This window comes from Berghia stephanieae, chromosome 3, assembly GCF_034508935.2.
Source record: "Berghia stephanieae isolate SIO BIC M18660-M18661 chromosome 3, UCSD_Bste_1.3, whole genome shotgun sequence".
Taxonomy (NCBI): domain Eukaryota; kingdom Metazoa; phylum Mollusca; class Gastropoda; order Nudibranchia; family Aeolidiidae; genus Berghia; species Berghia stephanieae.
Window position 1 is genome coordinate 105,478,135 of NC_088362.1, and position 23,354 is coordinate 105,501,488.

Consider the following 23,354-nt stretch of genomic DNA (forward strand, 5'->3'; position numbering starts at 1 on the left):
CCTGTTACGTCGTCTCCCAATATGAATGCAAAGAAATTATTTTGTCATTGTACAGCTGTATAGTCATGACATGGTGATACTCAGATAATTCAATATCAGAATAAAAATAATTTTAATATAGATCAATTTTCAAGAAGTTAATTCTAAATCCTGGTCCTGCGGCATGAATACATCAATGGTATCTACATATGACTCTAGGAATAATATTTTATCTCCAATGCCCTCACCCAACTCTGTCTCCTAGTCTATTCATCTATTCACCACAAAATAATTTAAAATATTTAGAAATTACCTCTAATAATTCCACTAATTACTTTTTCTCCTAATGAATCTATGGAGAAAAAGGAGTTTTTATCCTGGTGCATAATCCTCGTTTGATGTCATCCCTTGATTTGCTAGTTCACCTCTTTCCTTTACTTCATCTAAATTAGTCTTTTCTTATCTATTTGCTTTCACCAATGTGCCAACTCCACCTACCCTTGCTAGTTTGATGGTCAATCTAGCATGAGAGAAACTACAGTCTTCTTCCTTCCCTTACTCACCTGTTGAGAGCATTCAGCATTTCAATGGACACCAGCACCGACAGGGCCATGGTCATTGGTTTTGGATGGTTAAACACGTCACAGTCCACGCCGGCAAACATCTCTTCCTGAGCTAAGCATTGGGCTTGATGAGTCTACGCGCAGCACGTATACATAAATGACGCATTGTTGGGAGGACACGACAACGAATCACACACAGATTGACAAAGGTAGGAGAAAAAAAAATAGAAAATAGATGTGTTAGACATGTTACGAGTACAAATAATATCACGTAGATTCACCCCCTAGGTTGGTTGTTGCAGTCTCTCGTGGCTTGTGTCAGTCATAGCACGTATTCACAGATGAAAGAGTTAAACAAAGACCAAAGGTAGGAAAAAGCAGAACAACAGATGATGTGGGGAAAAAGCAGACCTCAAACCTCAATTAAATAAAAGCAAATTACATGAACAATAAAGCCAGAATTTGAATCAGGATATATTGGTAGGGTGAGGTGGGGGGTGGAGAGAGGGAAATTACACAAGAAGAAATAGAAAAACTTGGAGAGAAGATTATTTTACAGATTATCGATCCACAGATAAACATGAACAGTTTTTGAGAATGTCAGGAAAATTGCAAATTTGAAATTAAAATGGACAATAATGAAACTGGAATCACAGCAGGACAGCTTTGGAAGAGCAAACCGAATTTCAATAGTAAAAAAAAAAACCCAAGAGAAATCTGAAGCAGAGGACATAAGATATCCAATGGCAAATAGGTCGAGCAAAATCTCCACCCAGGAGTGTGAAACTTGTTAACACATTTTTATTTTATTTTCATAGTTTACCTGTTGAGGGCATTGAGCATCTCAATAGTGACCAGAACGGACAGAGCCATGGTCATGGGCTCAGGAGCCTGGAAAATGCTACAATCTATTCCTTTGAAGTTTCGTGGTTCTGCAGGGCATTGCATGTGATGGGTCTATAAGTTTGCAACAATGGCGGGGGGAAATGAAGGGAAAGAATCATGAGCTAGACTTTGAAGCTATGAAGAAGCTTTTAAAGTGTTTGTGTTTAAAAAATATAACAGCCTGACACGGTCATGTCAAAAAATATATATCTATTTATGAAATAAAATTATTTTACTATTTGCATCTAACAATAACAGACCTGCCTAATTGAAATTTTAAAACATTTGCAGTTTTCATTAGATTAAAAAATAAAAAGGGAAATAATTTTAATAAAATAGAACTGAATCTAATCAGTTGTCCAAGATTCTAAACATTTTCTTTTTTTTCTTTCCAATGCTAATACTGTATATTTCAAATCCCATTGAGTAAATAATATACCTGAATGAATGGGTTATTAAGGCCCTGATATACCTGAGGAAATATTCTCATCATTATATAACAAGTCATGAGTGTTGTGATTACAATTAATTTTTAATCTTAGAGGGTTAGAGGCAACAAGTGACAACTTGCTTCTGAGAAGTTTTATTCTCAGGTCTTATAGAATACTCATTCTAAATGTCAGATAAAACATTTTTGTCTGAATAAATTTCGATTTAAAAAAAATATATATATATTTTCTAAGAAAACCTGAAGTTATCAACAACATATTAGTTTGGACACTTTTTCTTTTCTTTTTTAAATCAATGAGACATGCAAATTTAATTTATTCAATGACACTTTTTCATGTAATAAAAATGTCACTGTTTAGCACATTCAACCTTACCAATTGGTAGTAGTTGAGTTTGGGTCCTTTGTCATAAAGCATAAACCACCAGGCAGCAGCTCCAACTGTGGCACATCCGACGTAGACTGGAGACAGGAAAAACATTTTAAAAATAAAATAAATAAAAATGTATATTACATATATATTTTATCCTTTCGTCTTCCCATCAGAGGTATGACACAAAATTTTTAAAAATAAAAAAATAAATATTCATTGAATCATAAGATTCAACAATTGAATAGTTTACACACAATTAAAACTACCCAGGATAACAAACAAATAATTTGTCAATTTTTTTAAAAATCTGACTTTCAAAAGGCTTTACAACTGTCGTAGTGTGGTTCAATTTGGTCTCTTATCTATTTAAGTATAAAATAATATTTTCAGCAATTATCAACTAAAATTTTAATATTATAAATCAAAATCTAGGAGGAAAAATTCCAAGTTTGGCTCCACAAAAAGTTGCACATACCAAATAAATCTGTATAGGTGGCAGATATTGCTTTAGTAATTTATCATTCTTGTAACAAATTATAAATCTTGATTCATTTCAATTTTTGGTTTCTGGATGCATATTACATTTAACTGTTAGAAGTTCACTCACCTCCAATTTATCATTCTTGTAACAAATTATAAATCTTGATTCATTTCAATTTTTGGTTTCTGGATGCATATTACATTTAACTGTTAGAAGTTCACTCACCTCCAATAGCCATGTATCTGAAGAAAAGCCATCCAGTGATAAGACCTTCCTTGGGGGATCGGGGTGGTTTCTTCATGATGTCCAAGTCTGGGGGGTTGAATCCGAGGGCGGTGGCGGGCATACCATCAGTCACCAGGTTTACCCAAAGGAGCTGGACGGGGATCAAAGCTTCTGGGATGCCAAGAGCAGCAGTCAAGAAGATACTGGAGTAGAGAAATTGTTTTTTATTGTTTGTTTTTAAGGGTTTTACGGCGCTTGCAACACATTAAGGCCATATCAGCGCCAGTAAAAAGGAAATGGGATAGTAAAAAGTTCTAGAATTACAATTAAAGCACAAAAGAAAAGGTGAGACAAAGGGGAATTGGTTCAAATAGGAAACAGATGTAGATTCCAAGAGCACACCGTCAAAGTACTCAGTTTGAGATCACTAAAAGTCTCATCCAGACACAAGCACAGGTCCCAACTAAGAGGAATACACTCAAATGTTTACCAATCATATAATATAATATGTAAACTAAACATAATACAATGCATAACAGAGAGATGATTTACAAGAAAAAAATATCATCTCTCAAAACTTTAACTATACATTCGACTGTTTCCTCCCAGCCAAGGAACTCCGGCAAGGATCAGGACAAAACTAGTAAAAAAAGTAATCTCATTTCAAGACAATGACAGGAAACAATTGGAAAACGGGTATGGGGGGGATAGAAGACATAGCATGTACCTCCCCTGCCCACTATGGGAGGTCAGGATTCCCACAACAATGTATTTATTGTCATTAAACATCATATAGCAGGAGTCTGTGACAAACAAAGGTGGCTACCAAGTACTACTTGCATACAGCGCTCGATTTCTTGATATGTATTTCCTAACCTCATGATATGTCTTCAAGTACGAGATGACTAAATAGATAGGATAATCGTTCTGGTGAATTACTCAATAATATTTTAATATGTTCTTTTCTGTTTATTCCTCTGACATATATTCTCTATTTTCATATTTCAATTTCTCTCCATTAAAAATTAAAACATAAAAGAAAATTACAACAACCAAAAAATAAATACATACAAAAAAAATAGGTTTTTGAAAAGGAGAAAGAAAATGGGGAGGAGGAGTTTTGTCTTCAAATATGATATTATGGTATTCAATACAACAGTCAGAAATATTTCTTAACTCTCTCGAGTTCATATGCATGGAGAATAGAACAAATTTGTTTGATTTTCCATGAGGGTGAACTCGAAAGCGTTAAATCAAATCAGTTACATAGTTTATGAAGTATGCTGCAAAAAAATAAGAGGGTCGCCTCTAAAAATGTGCATGATATCTAAGTTAACACTTGATGACAGGAACAAACTTACCAGACAACCTCTCCAATGTTGGATGAGATCAGGTAACGGATAAACTGTTTCATATTGTTGTAAATGGCACGGCCTTCCTCTACAGCAGAGACAATGGTTGAGAAGTTGTCATCAGCCAACACCATCTGTACAGCTGGAGTTAAGGGTCTCAACTAACATTGATTAAATTTAATATCTATCTTGTCAATATAAATAAATAAAAAAAATAATTACATAAATGTATAAATAAATAAATAATAAATAAAATAAAAACAATTAATTATGTAAAGCAGTACAATAATGTTTCCCAATTTACAGGATCAATCTTATCACAGTAAAAATTAATGTAAAATATTTGTATTATTGTTTTGAATATCTGATTTCTACTGATTGAGTAGCAAATGAAAAATTGCCTAAATCACTGCCATCCCTTGAAATTAATGCAAGTTAAGAGTAACAAGGATAGCATTGATCATGAGTATGCTGAAATAAGGCTAAATGCCCAAACATCGATGTCATTATCATTCAAAAAAGGATATCAGAAGCAGATTTTGCGACAGCAGTTCCAGAACCCATGGCAATACCGATTTCAGCCTTCTTCAGAGCAGGTGCATCATTGACACCGTCACCAGTCTGGAGATTTAACAAATATAAATTAGGTAAGAAATTGCAATGACCAAATAATTGTAACTTATACCACTGTGTATGTTGAAGTTTTATCACATAATACATGGAATACATAGTTACTCGCATAATACATAGTTACTCACTATGAGAGCATGATACTCTGAAACAGTCATGCTAAATATAAATCGAGGGCGTCCAACTCTAATTGTGCAAGCGCCATGTGTGTAAAATAATTATTTTTAGCTTATTTTGGCTTTTTAAAAAAAACAATCCCATCCCCTACAACTGTGACCAACAGAATCAAACCAAAATTCAGTTATTTGGTGGAAAAAGTCCTGTGATCTAAACACACATGACAAGTGTTATTTCAGAAAACAGTTTTTTTTTTGTTTTTTTTTTTTTGGTTTTTCAATTTCTCAAAATCACCTCTCTCACACTTACACAGGTCTGAAGCCCTTGATATATTTATTATCCAGATAAAACTACGGAGGGCATTAAAAGCTGCTAGGCTTACACAGTAAAATGTTTCAGGATATCAGATTTTAAAACTAGAGAATTTAAGGTTTTCGGACAAATACTAACCATAGCAGAAATCTCTCCCTCTCCTTGCAAGAATTCAACAATTTTGCTCTTGTGAGCGGGTTCCACACGGGCAAACAGTTTGGCACGCATGACAGCAGCTCTCTGGTCCTCATAGCCCAGGTCATCAAACTCTCTTCCAGTGAAAGAAAAGCCCTCGGTGTTCTCAGTCTCAGTGAATACTCCAATTCTACGGCAAATGGCTTCAGCAGTGGCCTGGAATAAAGAAACAGAAAAGGTTGTGTGTTCAATGCAATCAAACATTTAAAAATGTTTACTATACATTTTCTTTAAAACAAGTGCAATTCATATTATAACGAATCATAAAAAATCACTACACAACAATTGTACAAAATAATTTTTTTAAGATAGTTAATTACAGGTATTGTATGATGCTTGACATTTTTCAATTTTGTTTTATAATAATGGTTTGTTATTCTAATTTTGTTCAAAACACAAAATATAACTATTCCAAAAAAACAACAAAAAAACTGATATATGACCACAAAGGGGTGAGGTAAGAAAGGGGAGAGAGCTAGAAATAAATGTCATGATTCAAATAATGCACTCAGGTCACTTTTACAACACAAATAGATCAACTACAAAGTGATCACTCAAAATGTAACACCCTTTTACAACACAAATAGATCAACTACAAAGTGATCACTCAAAATGTAACACCCAGTGCTTACCTTGTTGTCCCCAGTGATGACGATGACACGGATACCAGCATCCCTACATCTCTTGACAGAGATTTTCACTTCTTCACGAGGAGGATCCAACATACCCACAACTCCAACAAAGGTCATATTGGTCTAGAAATGATACAGTGGAGGGGGGAATATAAGTTATGAAAAGATCACAATTACTTTAAGTGTTTTGAAATTATTCCTCTGCAGGCATCACACAACTCTTCAAATAACTATGATCATTCAATTTTTATTTTTCAACGTTAAAATCAATTACCAGACAATAGTTTGTTCCTTAGAATATTTTTCAAATTGATTTAGACAGAAATTAAACATAACAGGCCCAACAACTTTTCCTGCCATTTTACAACTATAGCAAAATAAAAATCAAGTATATTGTGAAACCTGAAGACTCAAGTTTAAAATAAAAAAAGGGTGAAAAAATAAAATGTGTACACTTAACACATCTAAAAATTTTTAAAAAGAAGATCCAGATTGACAAAAATCCATCATCCACCAACCAAAGCAACAATCACCAAGCAGACCACAGATAGATGAGTGAGCAACCTACCTCATACTGAATGAATTTTCTAGAATCTTCCAGATCCATTTCAGAGGGGCTTGGTGGGTTATCAATGGTGGCCAGGGCAAGGCAACGAAGGGTATCACGACCTGAAAATGAGAGATAAATTTATGAACAGGAACAAAAGACATCATTAAAAGAAAAAAAAAGTTGTAAAAATGTTCCATCCATAACCAATTCATGTCTGTGCATATCATTTACATTGATAACTTTTAATCATGAGAGAATACCTGTTCTAATTTTAAACTTGCAACTTGCCTTAGGCTATAAAAATGAATAGAGTTGTGCATTTTTTTTGCTCCTGACGTAGAAGAGAACAACCTAAGCATATCTTGATTGAATATATATTATGTATATTTTGTTGGCAAGGAAGGTTTGTTGTCAGGACTTCAAAGCCCCGTTTGATTCATCTTGGGGCAGATAAATTTAGTTCAGTTCAATTAACTACTCATTTATTCCCTTTCCTTTCAAGACTAAGTTTATGTTTATGACTGTCAAAATTGTGATGGGCTGATTCATTCCAATAATTACCTGTTCCATAGCTCTTGGTGTGTTTCATAATCTCATTCTTGATGGCAGGGGACATTGGCACCTTGTTCTGTCCAACACGTACATGGGTGCAACGGTCCAAAAGCCCTTCAGGGGCACCCTGTGCAAAATGGTGACCAAAAAGTGATAAATTATAGGAAATGCCAGTCACTAAAGCATCTATTGCAAGGAAAATTATCCTGAAAATATGGGATACGTTAATTTGAAAGATGAAGAGAACACATTGAAAAAAATAAAAGCAAGAGACAGTACCATTTCTTTCAAAAATAACTTTTGTTCTGTTAATCAGATTTCTTACTTTATCCTTTCATTTTTAAACCATTCGACTCAATAACAATAAGCTAGAGTCTAAAAACTAAGAAAAAAAGTGAAATATAATCTTCATTCCTTTTTCTTTCACTATAAGGAATATTCTCTTTTGGTATTTCTGACAAGACTGAACAATCCATTTACCAATAGATGAATAATCCCCTTATGTCTTCAGATTCATCTCCAAAATGTCCATTTATACAACTTTGGATATGTTTTCGTTAGATTTATAATAAGACAAGTAGTCTGCAGCACCCTTGATGAATTTGTAGGGCAGCTGTAATATACTCCCTTAGTTTGCCTCTTAGATAATATTATCAATACATCGCCAATAATCATTAAACCATACAAATGTTTGTCATATTATATTGGGAGGTAGTCAGGGAGATGAAAATTTAGTTAGACTGTATAAAAAGAAAAAAAACATTTTAAAAAACATCATTAATTATTACTTAATAGGAAAGAAATGACCAACGCCCATCAACCTACCTTACAGAACATACGAGCACCTCCAGGAGACTTGGTGGGTTTGTTGGGGACGGCGTAAACAGACATAGATTTGCGATCACGAGAGAACTCCAGGGTAAAATCCTTGCGCCACATGTCCTGGATGATGTTGTTGCAAGCAGTTCCCTGGTCACGTTTGTTAAGGCCTGTGGTGTCGGTGTTGAAGAAGTTAATCTTCTCAACAAGGACTGTAAGGGCAGTCTCAGTGGCCTCTCCAACCTTCTCATAAATGCCCTTGCTCTGAAAGCCGACCAATAACACATGTTTAAGAAATTGTTTAAGCTTAGTTCGTTTGTATAACTTGGTTGGGTTTTTATAGTTTTGTTTTTTTTTTTCATTTTATTTGATGAAAATAAAGAAAGAACTGAGGGCAGAGAAAAAATGAAATAAAGCTTAGAAAGAGAATATTATGTGTCATATTCAAAGCTAATGCTCAAATTGTTAGAAAAATAAGGAAAAAATAACATTTTTTGGAACAAATTCACACCAAAAGAAAATTGTAAAACTGAGGAAAAAAGGAATAAAGAAATAATTCTCAGCAAAAAGTGTTCCTTCATTTTATCTAAATTCCATTTCACTCAAAGCTTTAGACTTAAGACATTCGCCCGTGAACAGCCTACTGAAATTTTTGAAGACATATTCTTAGGTATCACATACATCATTGAAATCCACACTGGAGTCGTTGCACACAGCACAAATGGTAGCCAATTCTTCCAATCCTGGGTAGTCAGAGGCCTTCACTTTCTTGTTGCTCACCAAACTTTAAAAAGAGAAAGAAAAGAATAAAGGAAAATGTACAAATTGGCGACTTCTTTAAGACCAATTGTGATAATCGATACATTTGCCTCAAGATAAGAAGTAGAGATTAATTACCTAACCATGTTTAAACAGCTAATGAATAAATAAAAGTAAAATAAATAAATATGAACATTTTGTTCATATTCATAGTGGCGCATTTCCAGATTTACAAAGCTTCATTTATTCCCCAAATAGGCTATTTGGAACCAGAATTTCCATTTCATACAGTAAAGTCACACAATATTTATATCAAAACTCTTAACAGTATTTGTCACCGTCTATAGTCTGGAACTCATTGATGCCTGAGTCAAGTGGGATGAGTGCTTGACCCAAGACACAATGACTGAACCATTCATCATCACTAATTCAGTCACTCATGTTTAACACGGCTTGAGTTAATTCCAAGATGAGACATTGTCCACCTGAAATACTAAAGCCGCATCGTCACACATCTTCATTTCCTTTCATGAAGTAGTTTTTTAAATGATTGCATTATCCCTTTTGGGGAAAAGTAATAATATCCCAAAAGATTATTGCTGAAACTATCTAATGTTTCTAATCGTGGCAATCAACAAAGTAGTCCTTACACGTCACCCTCTGGGGCATAAGTTGATCCAGTGATGTCAAACTGTTGTGTCTTGATGGCATTTGTGTCAACTTGACTGAAGATGAACATCTGTGAGGAAATGACCAAAAAATAAATAGACAAAATAATACTAATACTAATAGTACTAATAATAATAAATTAATACTACTACTACTACTACTCCTACTAATAATAATAAAAAAATAATAATAATAATAATAATAATAATAATAATAATAATAATAATAATAATAACAATAATAATAATAACAATAATAATATTAAAAACAAAAAAAAGAGGGCAACAATTTGATAAGAGCTATGAGTACTATGAATCCATATTTGGACAGTTTTAAGCACTTGTCGGCTATCCCATAATTCTTAAAAACTCATGATCATCTTTGACTTTCTTTTAGTTATACACAGTGTCGAAATAACTTTGGCAAAATCCTTTCACAGTGAGAGATATTTCTTACTTCATGCCAATCATTTATGGCATGTACTGAGTTCGTTTAAAAAAAAACAGGACAAACCTTGCAGACTGACATCTGGTTGGTGGTCAGGGTTCCTGTCTTATCAGAGCAGATAACAGAGGTACAACCGAGGGTTTCCACAGAGGGGAGACTTCTGACAATAGCATTCTTTTTGGCCATACGACGGGTACCTGATATAAGAGGTAAATAGATTTACATGTATGTGAATTCGATCAACCCAAATCATTTAACAGTCATAGACATTTCTGCACTCAGTACAATGGATATTATAAAAAAAACACATTAATTTTGGTAATGGCTATGTTCAAAGCATCTGTATAAATCTGACAAGAGATTGCCATAGGACTGGTATAGATAAAATAAAATTAACTAATAGCTTTTCCGTACTATAATAGTCCATGGTGACTAAACATTATAAATACTATGATACAAACTTAATTTTTGATCACTTAAAGGTCAAAATTGGTGTTAAAAAAATAAAAAAACAAGTACAGGAAAGGCTGAAAAATACCCCCATTAAATGTCATTTCTCCAACTTTCCAGAGACAAACATTTGCATTAAATCAAGATGCAAGATTTCAATCTTGTTTAAAAAAAAAATAATTTCCTATCCTGTTAAATAAAAATCATTGCTTTAAAACGTTTTAAAACAGATGTTATGCCCTTTGAACTTAAAAAAAAAAAGATCTGCGAGTGAATTTTTTAAAAAAATGTTTTCTTCATTTTTCTTCCTCTTTTTTTTTTTTTAAATCCTGTTAAGCATAAGCTTTAATGCCATCTACTGACCAAGAGCCAAACAGGTAGTGATGACGGCGGGAAGACCTTCTGGGATGGCAGCTACAGCCAAAGCAACAGCAATCTTGAAGTAGTAAATGGCACCCTGGGAAGGAAATAAAATATTCAAATAAATAAATTGTCAAAATCAACAATGGTGCCATGACCACCACATATATTTGTGTTACATGGCTTTTGCTCAACATGAAAGTAACATCAGACTTTGCATTAAATCTGGGCATTTATATAGCGGAATTATCCACTAATCGAGCTCAAAGAGCTAACAGCAACACTTAACATGTTGGACAGCACATAATGCCTGAAAGATGACAGTACAATCCCCCCCCACCCCCCCAAAAAAGCAATGCTGTTAATGATCAAGCACTCATTCTACACCAAGTTTGGAGAGAGAATGTGAGTAAAAAACCCTTTCTCAGGACTCAACTTTGCGCAACTCCTAGAAGGACTTGAACTCAGGACCAAACTGTCAGAAGACAAGGGTCATATCATTAGACATTAGACCACAAAATCACACATTTACTCAGATATGGAATATTACACATCAATAGTAATATATAGTACTGTACTGTATGTTAAACATTGAATACTACATAATAGTGATACAATGAATAAAATAGGTTTCTCTGGTTTTCACAAAAGATAAATCTGTATATTTAGGTCTTAGAAAATGTTTCCAATACTTCAATGAAGTGTGAGATCAAATAATCCTGTACTCTATCATACCTTCATCCATGAGCCTCCATGAGCAGGATCGTTGAAGTGTCCAATGTTGATGGCCCACACGGCTACACAAATAATGGTGATCACCTTAGAAAGAGCACAAAGAGATAGACAAATGTCATGGGTCACCAACAACATAACAATGATAGAACAAGACACTAGTTTTATCTAAGATTAGATCATAGCAATAAGTAGCTTACGTTTTAAAGTCACTTAAAAGCATATCAAATGATTTAATCAATTAAATTTGGGTATTTGGATGTAATTCATCTCAACAGTTTATGCTATATCTATTATCCCCAGCCATGGAAATCGTAGTTTAGAGCTATAAAGCACGTGGAAAAATAGTATATCACAGTTTTTGTAGCATAAACAGACAGCAGCAATTCATTGCTATCCTCAAGTTAGGAAGCTAGTCTTTCACAATGTACTTTCCACCCGATCTGACATCCAGCTACCTAATTACTGCTGGGTGGACGAGCTGTTGTTTTGTTTTGTTTTGTTGTTTTTTAAAAATCTGTATTTCATCCAGGATCGCTTTTAAAGTGAATATCTTACCACTGAGCCGTTGAGAATATCATATTCTTAGAATAGAAAGGTAAAAAGTTATAGGGGATGATATTGTGATATCTCTGGTCACTATGGGTTCTGCAAACAATAATTTAGGAGACACAAGTGTTTATAAAACATAATTTTAAGAACATTAATAAACATCCCCAATAGTACAACAGAAAACCATAGTCAGCAGTTACATCATGGGAATACTTATCTCACATGTCTTATGAGGTTATAATAGCATGTCTGGAAGAGCTTTAAGCTCTACCCAAAGTTTTTGAGTTTTCATACACCACAGTGATGATTTACTTAGATCCAGGGCAGAATAATCCTACCTTTGACAATTGGTTGCTGAATTCGTCGAGTTTCTGTTGGAGGGGGGTCTTTTCTGTTTCTGTGTCCATCATCTCGTTTCGGATCTTGCCTGAAAAGAAACAATTTTCAAAACAGTTACAACAAAACTATTGAATTGGCAAAACAAAACAGAAACAGCAGCCACAGCAATAACAAGACATTAATAACAACAAAACAACAAAAACAACACCCACTCCAATAACAAGAAGCATCTCAGCAAATCAAAACTTATGCTCATCATTGCTTCTCACAATGCTTCATTCATTCCCAAAGTAGGCCAAGAGGAAACCAAATTCCCACTCCATACAGTACAGATTGCCTTTTAGATGTGCTTTATATACCATCAGTCTTTCAATATCCGTCGCTACTGTCTATAGCCATTTTACTCATTCACATGAGTCGGGTGGGGTCATGGTGTCGAGTGTTTCACCCAATGACACAAAGGTAGGGACCAGAGACACTGTCTAATAGAGATGCAGATAGCATCTGGTAAGGTGATATATGGTGGTTTTTTTTTTTTTGTTTTTTTTTTCTGTTAAGTTTGAAATCTCACATCATAGATTGATACATTTTTTTTCCTCTCTTGAATTTATGACTTTTAACAAAGCAATTGTAGATTGTACGCATTTTGCCCTGTGACGGGTCTGCATATCTTGTATAATATTCATAATTCAAAAAGGCTAACGAGCCATTAGAATATCAATTCTAGACAGTCTAAACAAGCCATCAGTCTTTTTCACTCTAATATCGAACATCAACTCTAGATGGTCTAGACCGTGAGAACAAAACATTAAAACGATAAAAAAAGAAGAAAAAAAAAAGAAGAAAAATGTTAATAGAAGTAAAATATTATTATACAAATTCACTTTCAAACACTGCAACCCCCCCCCCCCCCCCTTCTTCCCCCCTCCAATACCGTTGTTACGCTTAACAGGAGTGAAAGAGGTCGCGTGGGGGGGGGGGGGGGGTCGAGGAGAGACAGAGATAGTGGGGGTGGTAGAAAGGTGAGTAGGCGAATATCCAGAAAATAACAAAAGTGACGTAAACGTGAAGGTGAAAAATCTTTCGTTCGCAGGTAAGTGAAATGGTGCGGTGGATGGGGGTTGCGGTTCAGGGAGGAGGTACAAGGGGGGGGAAATAATAATTCCTAACGTTCAACGTTTGAGAGAGTGAGAGAAAGAGTGAGTGTGTCGATAAGCGTGAGCAGCAAGCAACCTCTAAAACCTTTCAGGTAAGTGGATTCCTAAAAAGGGGTGTGTGCCGGGTTGCCATGTCGGCTGCCAGGCAAGGTGAAAAGTTGTTGGAAGTGGTTGAAAAAGAAACCAAAGAACGGATTACGGATTGCGCATTGCGCTCTTAATCTCAATCTTCGCGAACAAACACAAACTCTATTCTCATCAACCCCCCCCCCCCTCTCTCTCTCTCTCTCTCTCTCTCCACCCCCCCCCTCTCTCTCTCTCTCTATCTCATTCTCTCTCTCTCTCTCTCTCTCTCTCTCTCTCTCTCTCTATATATAAAATTATATAATATATATATATATATATAATATATATATATATATATATAAATTTTTCCCATTCCTTATTCATAATTCTATTCTTTAGACAGTGTTCTTGGAAACGCCTACATAGATTATTATGATAATCCGAAAAAATCAAGTATCTGTCACCGTTAAGCTCAGGACTGATTACATAAAAATTAACAAAAAACACAACTGGAAAACGACGATGAGGTAAAATTCCAGTTCCATCTATTTTATCATCACAGACGAATAATGTGGACATTTCTGATCTCCCCTTTATCAACTGACAGGACAATCAAGAAGACACCATTCATACGTCCCCTGTCAATAAACTGGGGGCTAAAATTCTACCTCATCATTGTCTTTCTTCCAGTATCATTATTTTCACTGATCATAAAGGGAAAAGTATGACTTTTGCTTCGAATATAATCAACGCAAAAAAATGTTTCAGACATTTATTTACAACATCATCTGTCTCACAGAATCAGTTTGTGTTCACTTAAATACAATCTACAAATTGAATATTGAATGCAGGATTAAATAAGGCTCGTGTCTGAAACAGATTGTCATAAACAAATAAGTAAGTAAATAAATAAATAGAAAAATAAATAAATAAACAAACAAACAAAGAAACAAAGACAGAAAGAAAGAAATATTTTTTTTTATAAGTTGAGTGTATCACTGAATCTGCGTACAAACCCAAAAATAAACGGGCTTTTCCTTTAGTTTAATTGTTTCTTTCGTTTGTTTGTTATTTCGATACGCAACCTCCACACTCCCCCTTTAGTTATCATTTATTTTTGTTCCCAATTCATGTTCTTCAGCAATGCATCTTTAATCCACGCCAATTTTTCCTATTGATAACACTTTACACTGATTCACAGCAATTGACCCCTTTATACAACCCGTTACAGCATCGGTCGGTTCATCCTCCATTGTTGATTTAACTCTTTCCTTACCGATCATAATTTTCATTATTTTCCCAAAATAGAAGGCTTACCCAGCAGAAAAATTGATTTTTTAAACTCAATCTCTCTACAAAACAACTTTATGTTCTTATTAATTAAACAAAGATCATTAATTGTGATGTACAAAAATAACTCTGAATAAGAAGAAAAAAAATGTATATTATATTGTGTCGTAACAAATGTGACGATTTTGCTGTAGGTGGTAATGAGAGGGTTAAAACACCCAAGAGGCCAAGAAGCTAAGTCTACCCCTAAGGTAACAAGTGACGGTATTTTATTATTGACGTCAGGTAGACTTGACATAGGCCCCCCGTGTCACAGAAACTCCATGAAGTGAGAGCAATGTCTAATTTATGGAGGAGAGACGCCAACGCCCTTGGCCATCTTGACGCTGACAGACGGGAATATATAGAAACAAAACTAACACCAGAAAAAACTTGAGCCTTTATAGATAGTTCGAATATGACGTCACTCAGGTCTTTGTTATTGGTTTGTTTTTTTTGTTTTTTTTTGTTTTTTTTTTTTTGCCATCCGCGTTTTTGTGTGTTGGTCCGTTATACTTCCGGATGGCAATGTTATGAGCTTCTTAGCCAAGCGCATACTATCTATAGAGAGAAATATACACTAAACGTGCTTTACCGGGGGATTGGGGGGGGGGGGGTCCGAAAGGCAGCGCTGTTAGCGGCCAGGTACCCATTTTACACTTGAGTAATGTGAGAAAATGTGAGTAGAGAGCCTCCGATAAGAGTGGGACTCGAACGCTAGACCGTCATGTCCGAAGGCAAAAATCATACCCCTAGACCAAATTGACGAGGAAGAAAAAATGTTTCTGTAGTACAATGAAAACGTTTACTTTAATTATTCATAGATTACCTATGACAGTTTACTGGCCATTTTAAAAAAAAATATTTTATCAGTGTGCGGCATTGTATTATTATTATTATTACTATTATCATCATCATCATTATTATTATTATTATTATTATTATTATTATTATTATTATTATTATTATTATTATTATCATTATTATTATTATAATATATTATTATTATTATTATTATTATTATTATTATTATTATTATTATTATTATTATTATTATTATTATTATTATTATTATTATATTATTATTATAAGTAGTAGTAGTATAGTAGTAGTAGTAGTAGTAGTAGTAGTAGTAGTAGTAGTAGTAGTAGTAGTAGTAGTGGTGTTGCTGCTGTGTGTGTGTGTGTGCGCCTCGCAACTCCCCTCCCAAACACAAATTCAATCCCCAAATTATCATAATTACATTTACACACAGGTTCACCCCTGACACCCCCCCCCCCCCCCCCCCCCCCCCCCGCCTTCCACAAACACGCATTCAGCATGATGGTTTATGATAACTGACAAATTACCCGAAGGGTGATGGCAATCGTTTTTCTAACGCATACACAACATGCCTCTTCGTTTATACTCAGCACGGCGAGTTTCCAGGTTTAATATTGTATATCAAACGTTATAAACACGTCATGCCAGCTATTCGTTACAAACATCATTCTTAATCTAAACGGTGGAAGGGGGAAGGGGGGGGGGGGGGGGGGGGGGGGGGGCACGGGAAGATGGAGGGGGGGGGGGGGGGGGGGGACGACAAAAAAAAACCCTGAGCATTTTATATAGAGCAATATCTCAAAACGCTTTAGAAAGTGTCCCAGCCAACAGCAACACTTAACATGTAGGACGAGGCATGACGCCTGTCGGGCAATATTACTATTTTTTTCCAACAGACACCACCTTGTTGACGGCCAGGTACTCATAATTTTACATCTGAGAAAGGTGAGAGAATATGAGCAAAGTGCCTTTTCCAAGGACTCATCTATGAGGGACTCCAAAACAAGACTCCGATCCGAAGGCGAGTGTCATGGAGAGAGAGAGAGAGAGAGAGAGAGAGAGAGAGAGAGAGAGAGAGAGAGAGAGAGAGAGAGAGAGAGAGAGAGAGAGAGAGAGAAGAGAGAGAGAGAGAAGAGAGAGAGAGAAATGAGAGAGAGAGAGAAGAGAGAGAGAGAGAGAGAGAGAGAGAGAGAGAGAGAAAGAGAGAGAGAGAGAGAGAGAGAGAGAGAGAGAGAGAGAGAGAGAGAGAGAGAGAGAGAGATGTAACAATGACTGAACACTACATACAATCCGTTACTGTCAATATCTGCAAGCCGCTATAGTTCGTTAAATAAGTCTACTGTACCCCTTAGTTTTCTTGTTGTATTGTATGACACTCGAGCTTCTGACCAGTGGCTTCCTTGTTTGAGTCGAGTCCTGCTCCCTGTGGGCGGCAAGCGTTGAGTCCTTGGAGAAAGTTCTTTACTGGCATTTAAGTGAATATTGAGTACCTGGTCGGTGGCCGATTGAAGCGTTGCCTCTCTCGAAAAAAAAATTAAGAGGGCCTTATCACATGCTAAACATTCATGGCTTGGAATCCCTTCTAAAGCGTTTCGAACACATCAAGAAGATACTGCGCCATATAAAAGCTACGTTTAAAACGTCAATCATTTATTGTCAACTACAAAGAATCGTGTTAAAATTCCATTTAAATGCACCACGTATGAATGCCCATTATGACAAAACACGAGGCAACAGCTAGAATTCACAAATCTAAAACCAGAATGTGGTCCTTGCCAGCAGCGTCCTTCCTTGGACGCTCATCCATCTAGAGTCGTTTTCAGTCTGTCACAAGTCTGCTTACAAGACGTTAACTTCGGGTCACTCCAGCTCGTTACATCAACGTTATCGCCTCTTTCTCATTCTCGAAATTTGTAGCAGACTATGCCTTCATCGCTCTATGCGTTACCTGCCTGCAATATACAGACAGTCCAGCCATTTTTTAGCACCCCGTCAAGTCCATTAATCATTCAACTCTTGCGATCCCAATAAATTCTTCTCGACTTGGTCAGGAAGCCAGTCAGCCAGCCATAACAATGTCACGTTGAACTCGCGTTAGAAGCTTGTGGATTCTCAAAAAGGCCTCTCGATTACAATCCCTCCCACATTTTACTTTGATATCATTTCCTTTCTTCTTTTGGATTCCCAAGGCATTTCTACATCATGTCTGTCCACTATTCAAAGACTCATACAGAGCACATTTCGTAAGATTTTTCTTTTTAAAATTTTTTTTTAAAAAAGAGGCAACCCCGCCCTCCAAAAGAAAACTATGATTTGGGAAGACAGGTAATCGGCCTATTATTGTTACTTTGCCATGTGCCAGATTAGTGGCAGTGACAGCTTGCTTACATTGCTTGCCTACCTCTCAATGTCTATCTGGTAATGCCTTTGTCGATCACCATCACCCCCCCCCCCCCCCCCCCCCCCACACACACACACACACGAATACCTAATCTCTTTATCCTTAAGTCTTTCATCCCGTCATCGTTTTAATTTGGCCTCCACCCTGGGTACGCTGATCTAAGAGATGGGAGAACCTGCGATGTGTATTTTTCAACACACGTGGGCTGGCATTACGTCTGCGCTGATGTCAATATTTATTTGGCTTGTTTCGTTGTTTGAAAAAAAATATATTATTTTTAAATTAAGAAATAAAAAACTCACAAATCAAAGGAACATTTAAATCTGAGAATATATTATTATCATGTGTCGTTAAAGACGAGAAATTGAATCTGCACCACTGTCTGCGTAGTTGTGAGACAGGAATCGACCGAGTTCCTCAAATGCACACTATTTTCCGTACATGCCTCTATAAACAAAACAAAAATCGTTAATTTCATTAGAATTGTTGATAAGTCGGATGTGATTTAAATCGACCAGAGTTAAATTTGGTCAAAAAAAAAAAAAGTAAAAAATAAAAAATAAAAAAAAAATAAAAAAGAAAGAAAGAAAACAAAAATGTTTGTGCACGACAGTTTGTTGGCCTTGCACATAGCAATATAGAGAGCATTGGTCTTGCACCTTTTTCGTCGTGTTGGCTCCGAGGCTACCTTGGCTGGCTCGCACCACGGGTGATGTGTATGATAGGTCTCACCAATGTTTACGTCATGTATGTGCACTTATTGCTCCTGGCAGAGGAGTCCACGACGACTACTCACTGATTCCGAGTTGCCAACAACCCAATTGGACCAATTTCAGAGCCTTTTCAATATTGTTTATGGTATATTTCAGACTTTCAATCCTTATGTTTAATGCGGCATGCAATGCAGACAGTAAATTAATTTGAATTTAAAAAATAATAATAATAATAAAAAAAGAAAGGAAAAAAATAATTTTTTTCTGAAATATTTGTGTGAGCGTTCGCGATTGCGTGTGTATAACTTACTTTAAGGCTCGAAAATATATAAAACGCATCCTTATTTTTTAAAGTCTTATTTTTATCCTGCTTTTTTATTAGCTTTATATAGAGCATTATCCATTTAAGCTTGACATGTAGGATGAGGCATTACAACTGTAGGTGATATTACATTTTTTTCCTCCAAGACAAGCGTACAGATATGGTAGTCTTTTCACCGAACGCATAATGAAGGAAGAAGGATGATGGAATAGACAACAGATCTGTTCTAATTAATGCACCGACAAGGCATACGGTTCGATAATCTTGTATTGTTTTTTTTTTAAGGGTTACGGCTTGCACAATAAGGTTAATCAGCGCAGTAAAGAAGAAATGGATAGTAAAAGATTAGATTACAAATGATCAAAAAGTAAGACAAGGATTGAGACAATAGTCAATGTAGATCAGGATCATAGTATAGTCTATATACCTAATGTCTCACCCGGCACAAGCACAAATCACAAAGGGAATACATCAATGCTTACATTCATTACTAAAATAACAATTATACCAACAAGGATTTACAGAAAAAAATATCTCTCCAACATATAGCATTTGATGTTCCATCAGGATTCGAGCAGACAAAACAAGTATTCAGCAGCAGAGAAACTGTTGAAACAGACATAGGGATAGAAGAATATGTAACCCTGCCCATTATCGGATACCCGCTATTAGTAATTAACGTTTATTATAAGTAGTCAAGTAACCATACCAACCAGTCGAAGACGGTCAATGGTTCAATTATAATCACGAACCTGGCATTGTCATACACTGAATTATATTATGTTTGTCTTTGCGATGTTTTCTCAATACAACAATAGAGGAGGCGGAGGAGGAGGAAGTGGGAGGCGGAGGAGGAAGTAAGGAAGTGGCAAGAGAGAGAGTGAGAGAGAGAGAGAGAGAGAGAGAGAGAGTGAGAGAGAGAGGAGAGGGTGAGGGTGAGAGAGAGAGAGAGAGAGAGAGGAGAGAGAGAGAGAGAGAGATAGAGAGAGGAGAGAGAGAGGGGGGAGAGTGGGAGAGGGAAAAAAGATGAGAAAGAGAGAGAGAGAGAGAGAGAGAGAGAGAGAGAGAGAGAGAGAGAGAGAGGGGGAGTAAAGTAAGGAAGGACAACACACACACACACACACACACACACACACACACACACACACACGAAGTAAATGAGAAGTAAAGAGGAAAGGAGAATAAGGTAGAAGAGAAGGAGCGGAGAAAGAGAATGAAACAGACATAGAGCGGATCAAAATGCTATTTTGTTTTTCACGACCGAACGTGCATTCACCTTCGTCCGTACTTATTGCTTACAGTTATGTCAATTGACAAAACACTTTTTAAAAATAAAATTTGGCTAGACAACCCTTCGTTCACGTTCCGATCGGTTACGATGACATCAAACTTGTAAAAAAATTTATTTTTTTAAAGTTTCAGGTTTGAGAAGTTTTTGAACAAAATATGAAGTAGAGAGAGGGGAGAGAGAGAGAGAGAGGTAGAGAGAGGGGAGAGAGAGAGAGAGAGAGAGAGAGAGAGAGAGAGAGGTGAGAGAGAGGGAGAGGAGAGAGAGAGAGAGGGAGAGGAAGAGAGAGAGGAGAGAGAGGAGAGAGAGAGAGGAGAGAGAGAGAGGGGGAGAGAGAGAGAGAGGGAGGGAGAGAGAGAGAGAGAGGTGAGAGAGAGGGAGAGGAAGAGAGAGAGAGAGAGAGAGAGGGAGAGAGAGAGAGAGAGAGAGAGAGAGAGAGGGGGAGAGAGAGAGGGCATCTTAATCGATCGATATTTTATAACGGAAGTTTCCGGGCTAATGTAATGTAATGTGTCGTCATAATTAATTTAGACAGCGCCCAGAATCCACAAAAGAGTTCTAGGGCGTTACATAAACAAAGACAATCAATAGGTAACATTAAAAAAAACAAAACAAATACTATACTCAGCCTGTAGTCTCGTGTTTTTTGGGACTTGTCTGGGAATTTATTTATTTTTGTTTGTTTTGTTTGTTTGTTTTTCTTTTGTTTTTTTGTGTTTTTGGCAAAAGTGAAATTAAGATGTTTTGGCAGGATAATTCTGTTCTCATCCTGGAACGGTTCCACGGTGGAAAATAAATTCCAGCGAATAACAATATATAGATAGATGTTTGATGTAGATGGAAAGAGAAAAAATAGAAGAAGGAAAGAGAGAAAGGCAGACATGCCAAGCCAAGCCAAGCCAAGCCAGTTCGCCAACTACTAAACACAGACGATAATAATTGTTACGATGATGGTCGTCATCATCACAAGCGTGCCGAAAGACCTGGCGTGTACTCTGTATAAATAACAAGTCAATTATTGGGTAATGGACCGGAAACTCAATTGAATCTATTTTTCTTTAAAATAAAAACAATCCAGGTGGTAAGCATGTTGAAGACATGTACTCAGTAGCCACGGCGCAAAAATATACATATATCTTTTAAAATTCCGGATATACAGAAAACAAAAAACAAAACAAAACAAAAAATAAATCGTACAACAACAATGCTTCGATTTTTTAAAAAACACGATTTTTAAAATACTTTAAAACATGTAAGTCTTGCCACATAAAAATTTCTTGGCGAAATAACTTGCTTTAATTCAATATCCTCTAAAGTTTGGTTCAGAATCCGACTCAGGAAAGAGAGAGCGAGAAGGTGGGGGTTGGAAGAGACATCAGAATTTACCCAAATTCTCTCCTACTTTCTCCAAAATCTGTACATACTGATAAAAAACCCTGCCCAACTAGTAGGTATGCATGTACCCCGGGATAAAGGCGAGGCAGCTTTGTTAAATTGCCTCACAAATAACATCACACCGCTAACAGAACTATTTCAAACTGTAGCTGTGAAGGTATTGGATTAGAAAAAGAAAAAGGAAAGAAAAAGAAAATTCGTGCTAGCTGTTAGACAGCAAGCAAGTCTTCGGTTATAAAATCACTATAGGAATGTCTAGAATAAATATTACTAAGTCGATTAAATAATAATAATAATAATAATAATAATAATAATAATAATAATAATAATAATAATAATAATAATAATAATAATAATAATAATAATAATAATAATAATAATAATATAACTTAATCCGCTTATAACTAGGAAAAAAAGTTTACAGTAACACTTTAAAAAATGTTTATCGCAATAAAACTAAACCGTTATACAAAATTCTATCACGTTTTGTTTTGATTGTGTGAGTGTGTGTGTGAGTGTGTGTGTGTGTGTGTGTGTGTGTGTGTGTGTGTGTGTGTGTGTGTGTGTTTTGTTTTTTTCCCCAACAAACCAGGTAATCATTTCCATTTCCAGAAGTGACTGTTGAAATAAAAGACCCGCTTTTAATTATTCTCCTTTAATCACGATTCACTACAACCAAGTTGATTTTTTCAGTGTCAGATCCAATTTACCTTTAGTTTTAAAATTTCCTTCTTTTCGTTTGGATATTGAATTTTTCATCGTTTTTGTTTCTTTGTTATTGTGTGTTTGTTTTTTTGTTTCTGAATTGTTTGTTCAATTTTTTTTTTAAATAATGAGCTATCTGATTTTGTTAAAAACTGTGAATCAACACTTCCACGGTTTTCATCGTAATCATAATGTTATACAAAGACTGCATCTTCAAAGAAGACTAGCTAGACAACGGTCAACAAAGAAAACAGCGACGTGATTTGTTTGTTTATGTTTTGATTTTTTTGTAATTGGGCGGGGGGGGGGGGGGGGGGGTTGTTTCTTTTAATATTTGTTTTTAAAAAGAAGTTGGCTGGAAATTCAAGATGACTACGTAAAATGCACGATTTCAACGGGCCAAACCTTACCACAGAAAAAAATAATTAATTAAATTACAATAGAAAAAATATCAAACATTATTAAACGGTCCTAGCATGCTTTATTTGATGCACGTGTATAGCAGAACAGAATAATGTATTTGTTTTATTATTCAAGCCTGAGGTTCGATCCCCAGGCATCAGTAGAGGACGACTGGTTGTTCTGGTACGATTTGTATTTTCCTTCCTGCTTTTGTCACACATTTATTTGTATCATCCAAACATTTCGTTTCTTGCAACGATTCCACATTTTTCATTCTCAGGGTAAGGAAAACGATCCCCTTGAAAAGTCAAGCCCATTATAATATATAATAAT

The 23,354-nt window shown here is 35.8% G+C and overlaps 1 protein-coding gene across 7 annotated transcripts in view; it reads right to left on the reverse strand.

Annotated features, from left to right (window-relative positions):
* The window catches only part of LOC144969081 (calcium-transporting ATPase sarcoplasmic/endoplasmic reticulum type-like), a 90,136-nt gene that overhangs the window by 28,432 nt on the left and 38,350 nt on the right, over positions 1-23,354 (reverse strand). For 4 of the 7 annotated variants that reach the window (XM_078908104.1, XM_078908107.1, XM_078908105.1 and 1 more), the window contains exons 9-24: positions 12,421-12,509; positions 11,534-11,617; positions 10,802-10,895; positions 10,055-10,185; positions 9,523-9,611; positions 8,795-8,897; positions 8,120-8,377; positions 7,304-7,421; positions 6,761-6,861; positions 6,193-6,315; positions 5,504-5,716; positions 4,833-4,927; positions 4,316-4,441; positions 2,955-3,157; positions 2,252-2,337; positions 1,366-1,499 (exon numbers count right to left, since the gene is read on the reverse strand). In XM_078908104.1, coding sequence (XP_078764230.1) covers positions 1,366-1,499; positions 2,252-2,337; positions 2,955-3,157; positions 4,316-4,441; positions 4,833-4,927; positions 5,504-5,716; positions 6,193-6,315; positions 6,761-6,861; positions 7,304-7,421; positions 8,120-8,377; positions 8,795-8,897; positions 9,523-9,611; positions 10,055-10,185; positions 10,802-10,895; positions 11,534-11,617; positions 12,421-12,509 — 2,047 coding nt within the window. Of the gene's footprint in view, positions 1-542; positions 677-1,365; positions 1,500-2,251; positions 2,338-2,954; positions 3,158-4,315; positions 4,442-4,832; positions 4,928-5,503; positions 5,717-6,192; positions 6,316-6,760; positions 6,862-7,303; positions 7,422-8,119; positions 8,378-8,794; positions 8,898-9,522; positions 9,612-10,054; positions 10,186-10,801; positions 10,896-11,533; positions 11,618-12,420; positions 12,510-23,354 lie in introns of all 7 variants that reach the window. The other 3 variants (XM_078908106.1, XM_078908109.1, XM_078908103.1) reach the window with 1 other exon arrangement.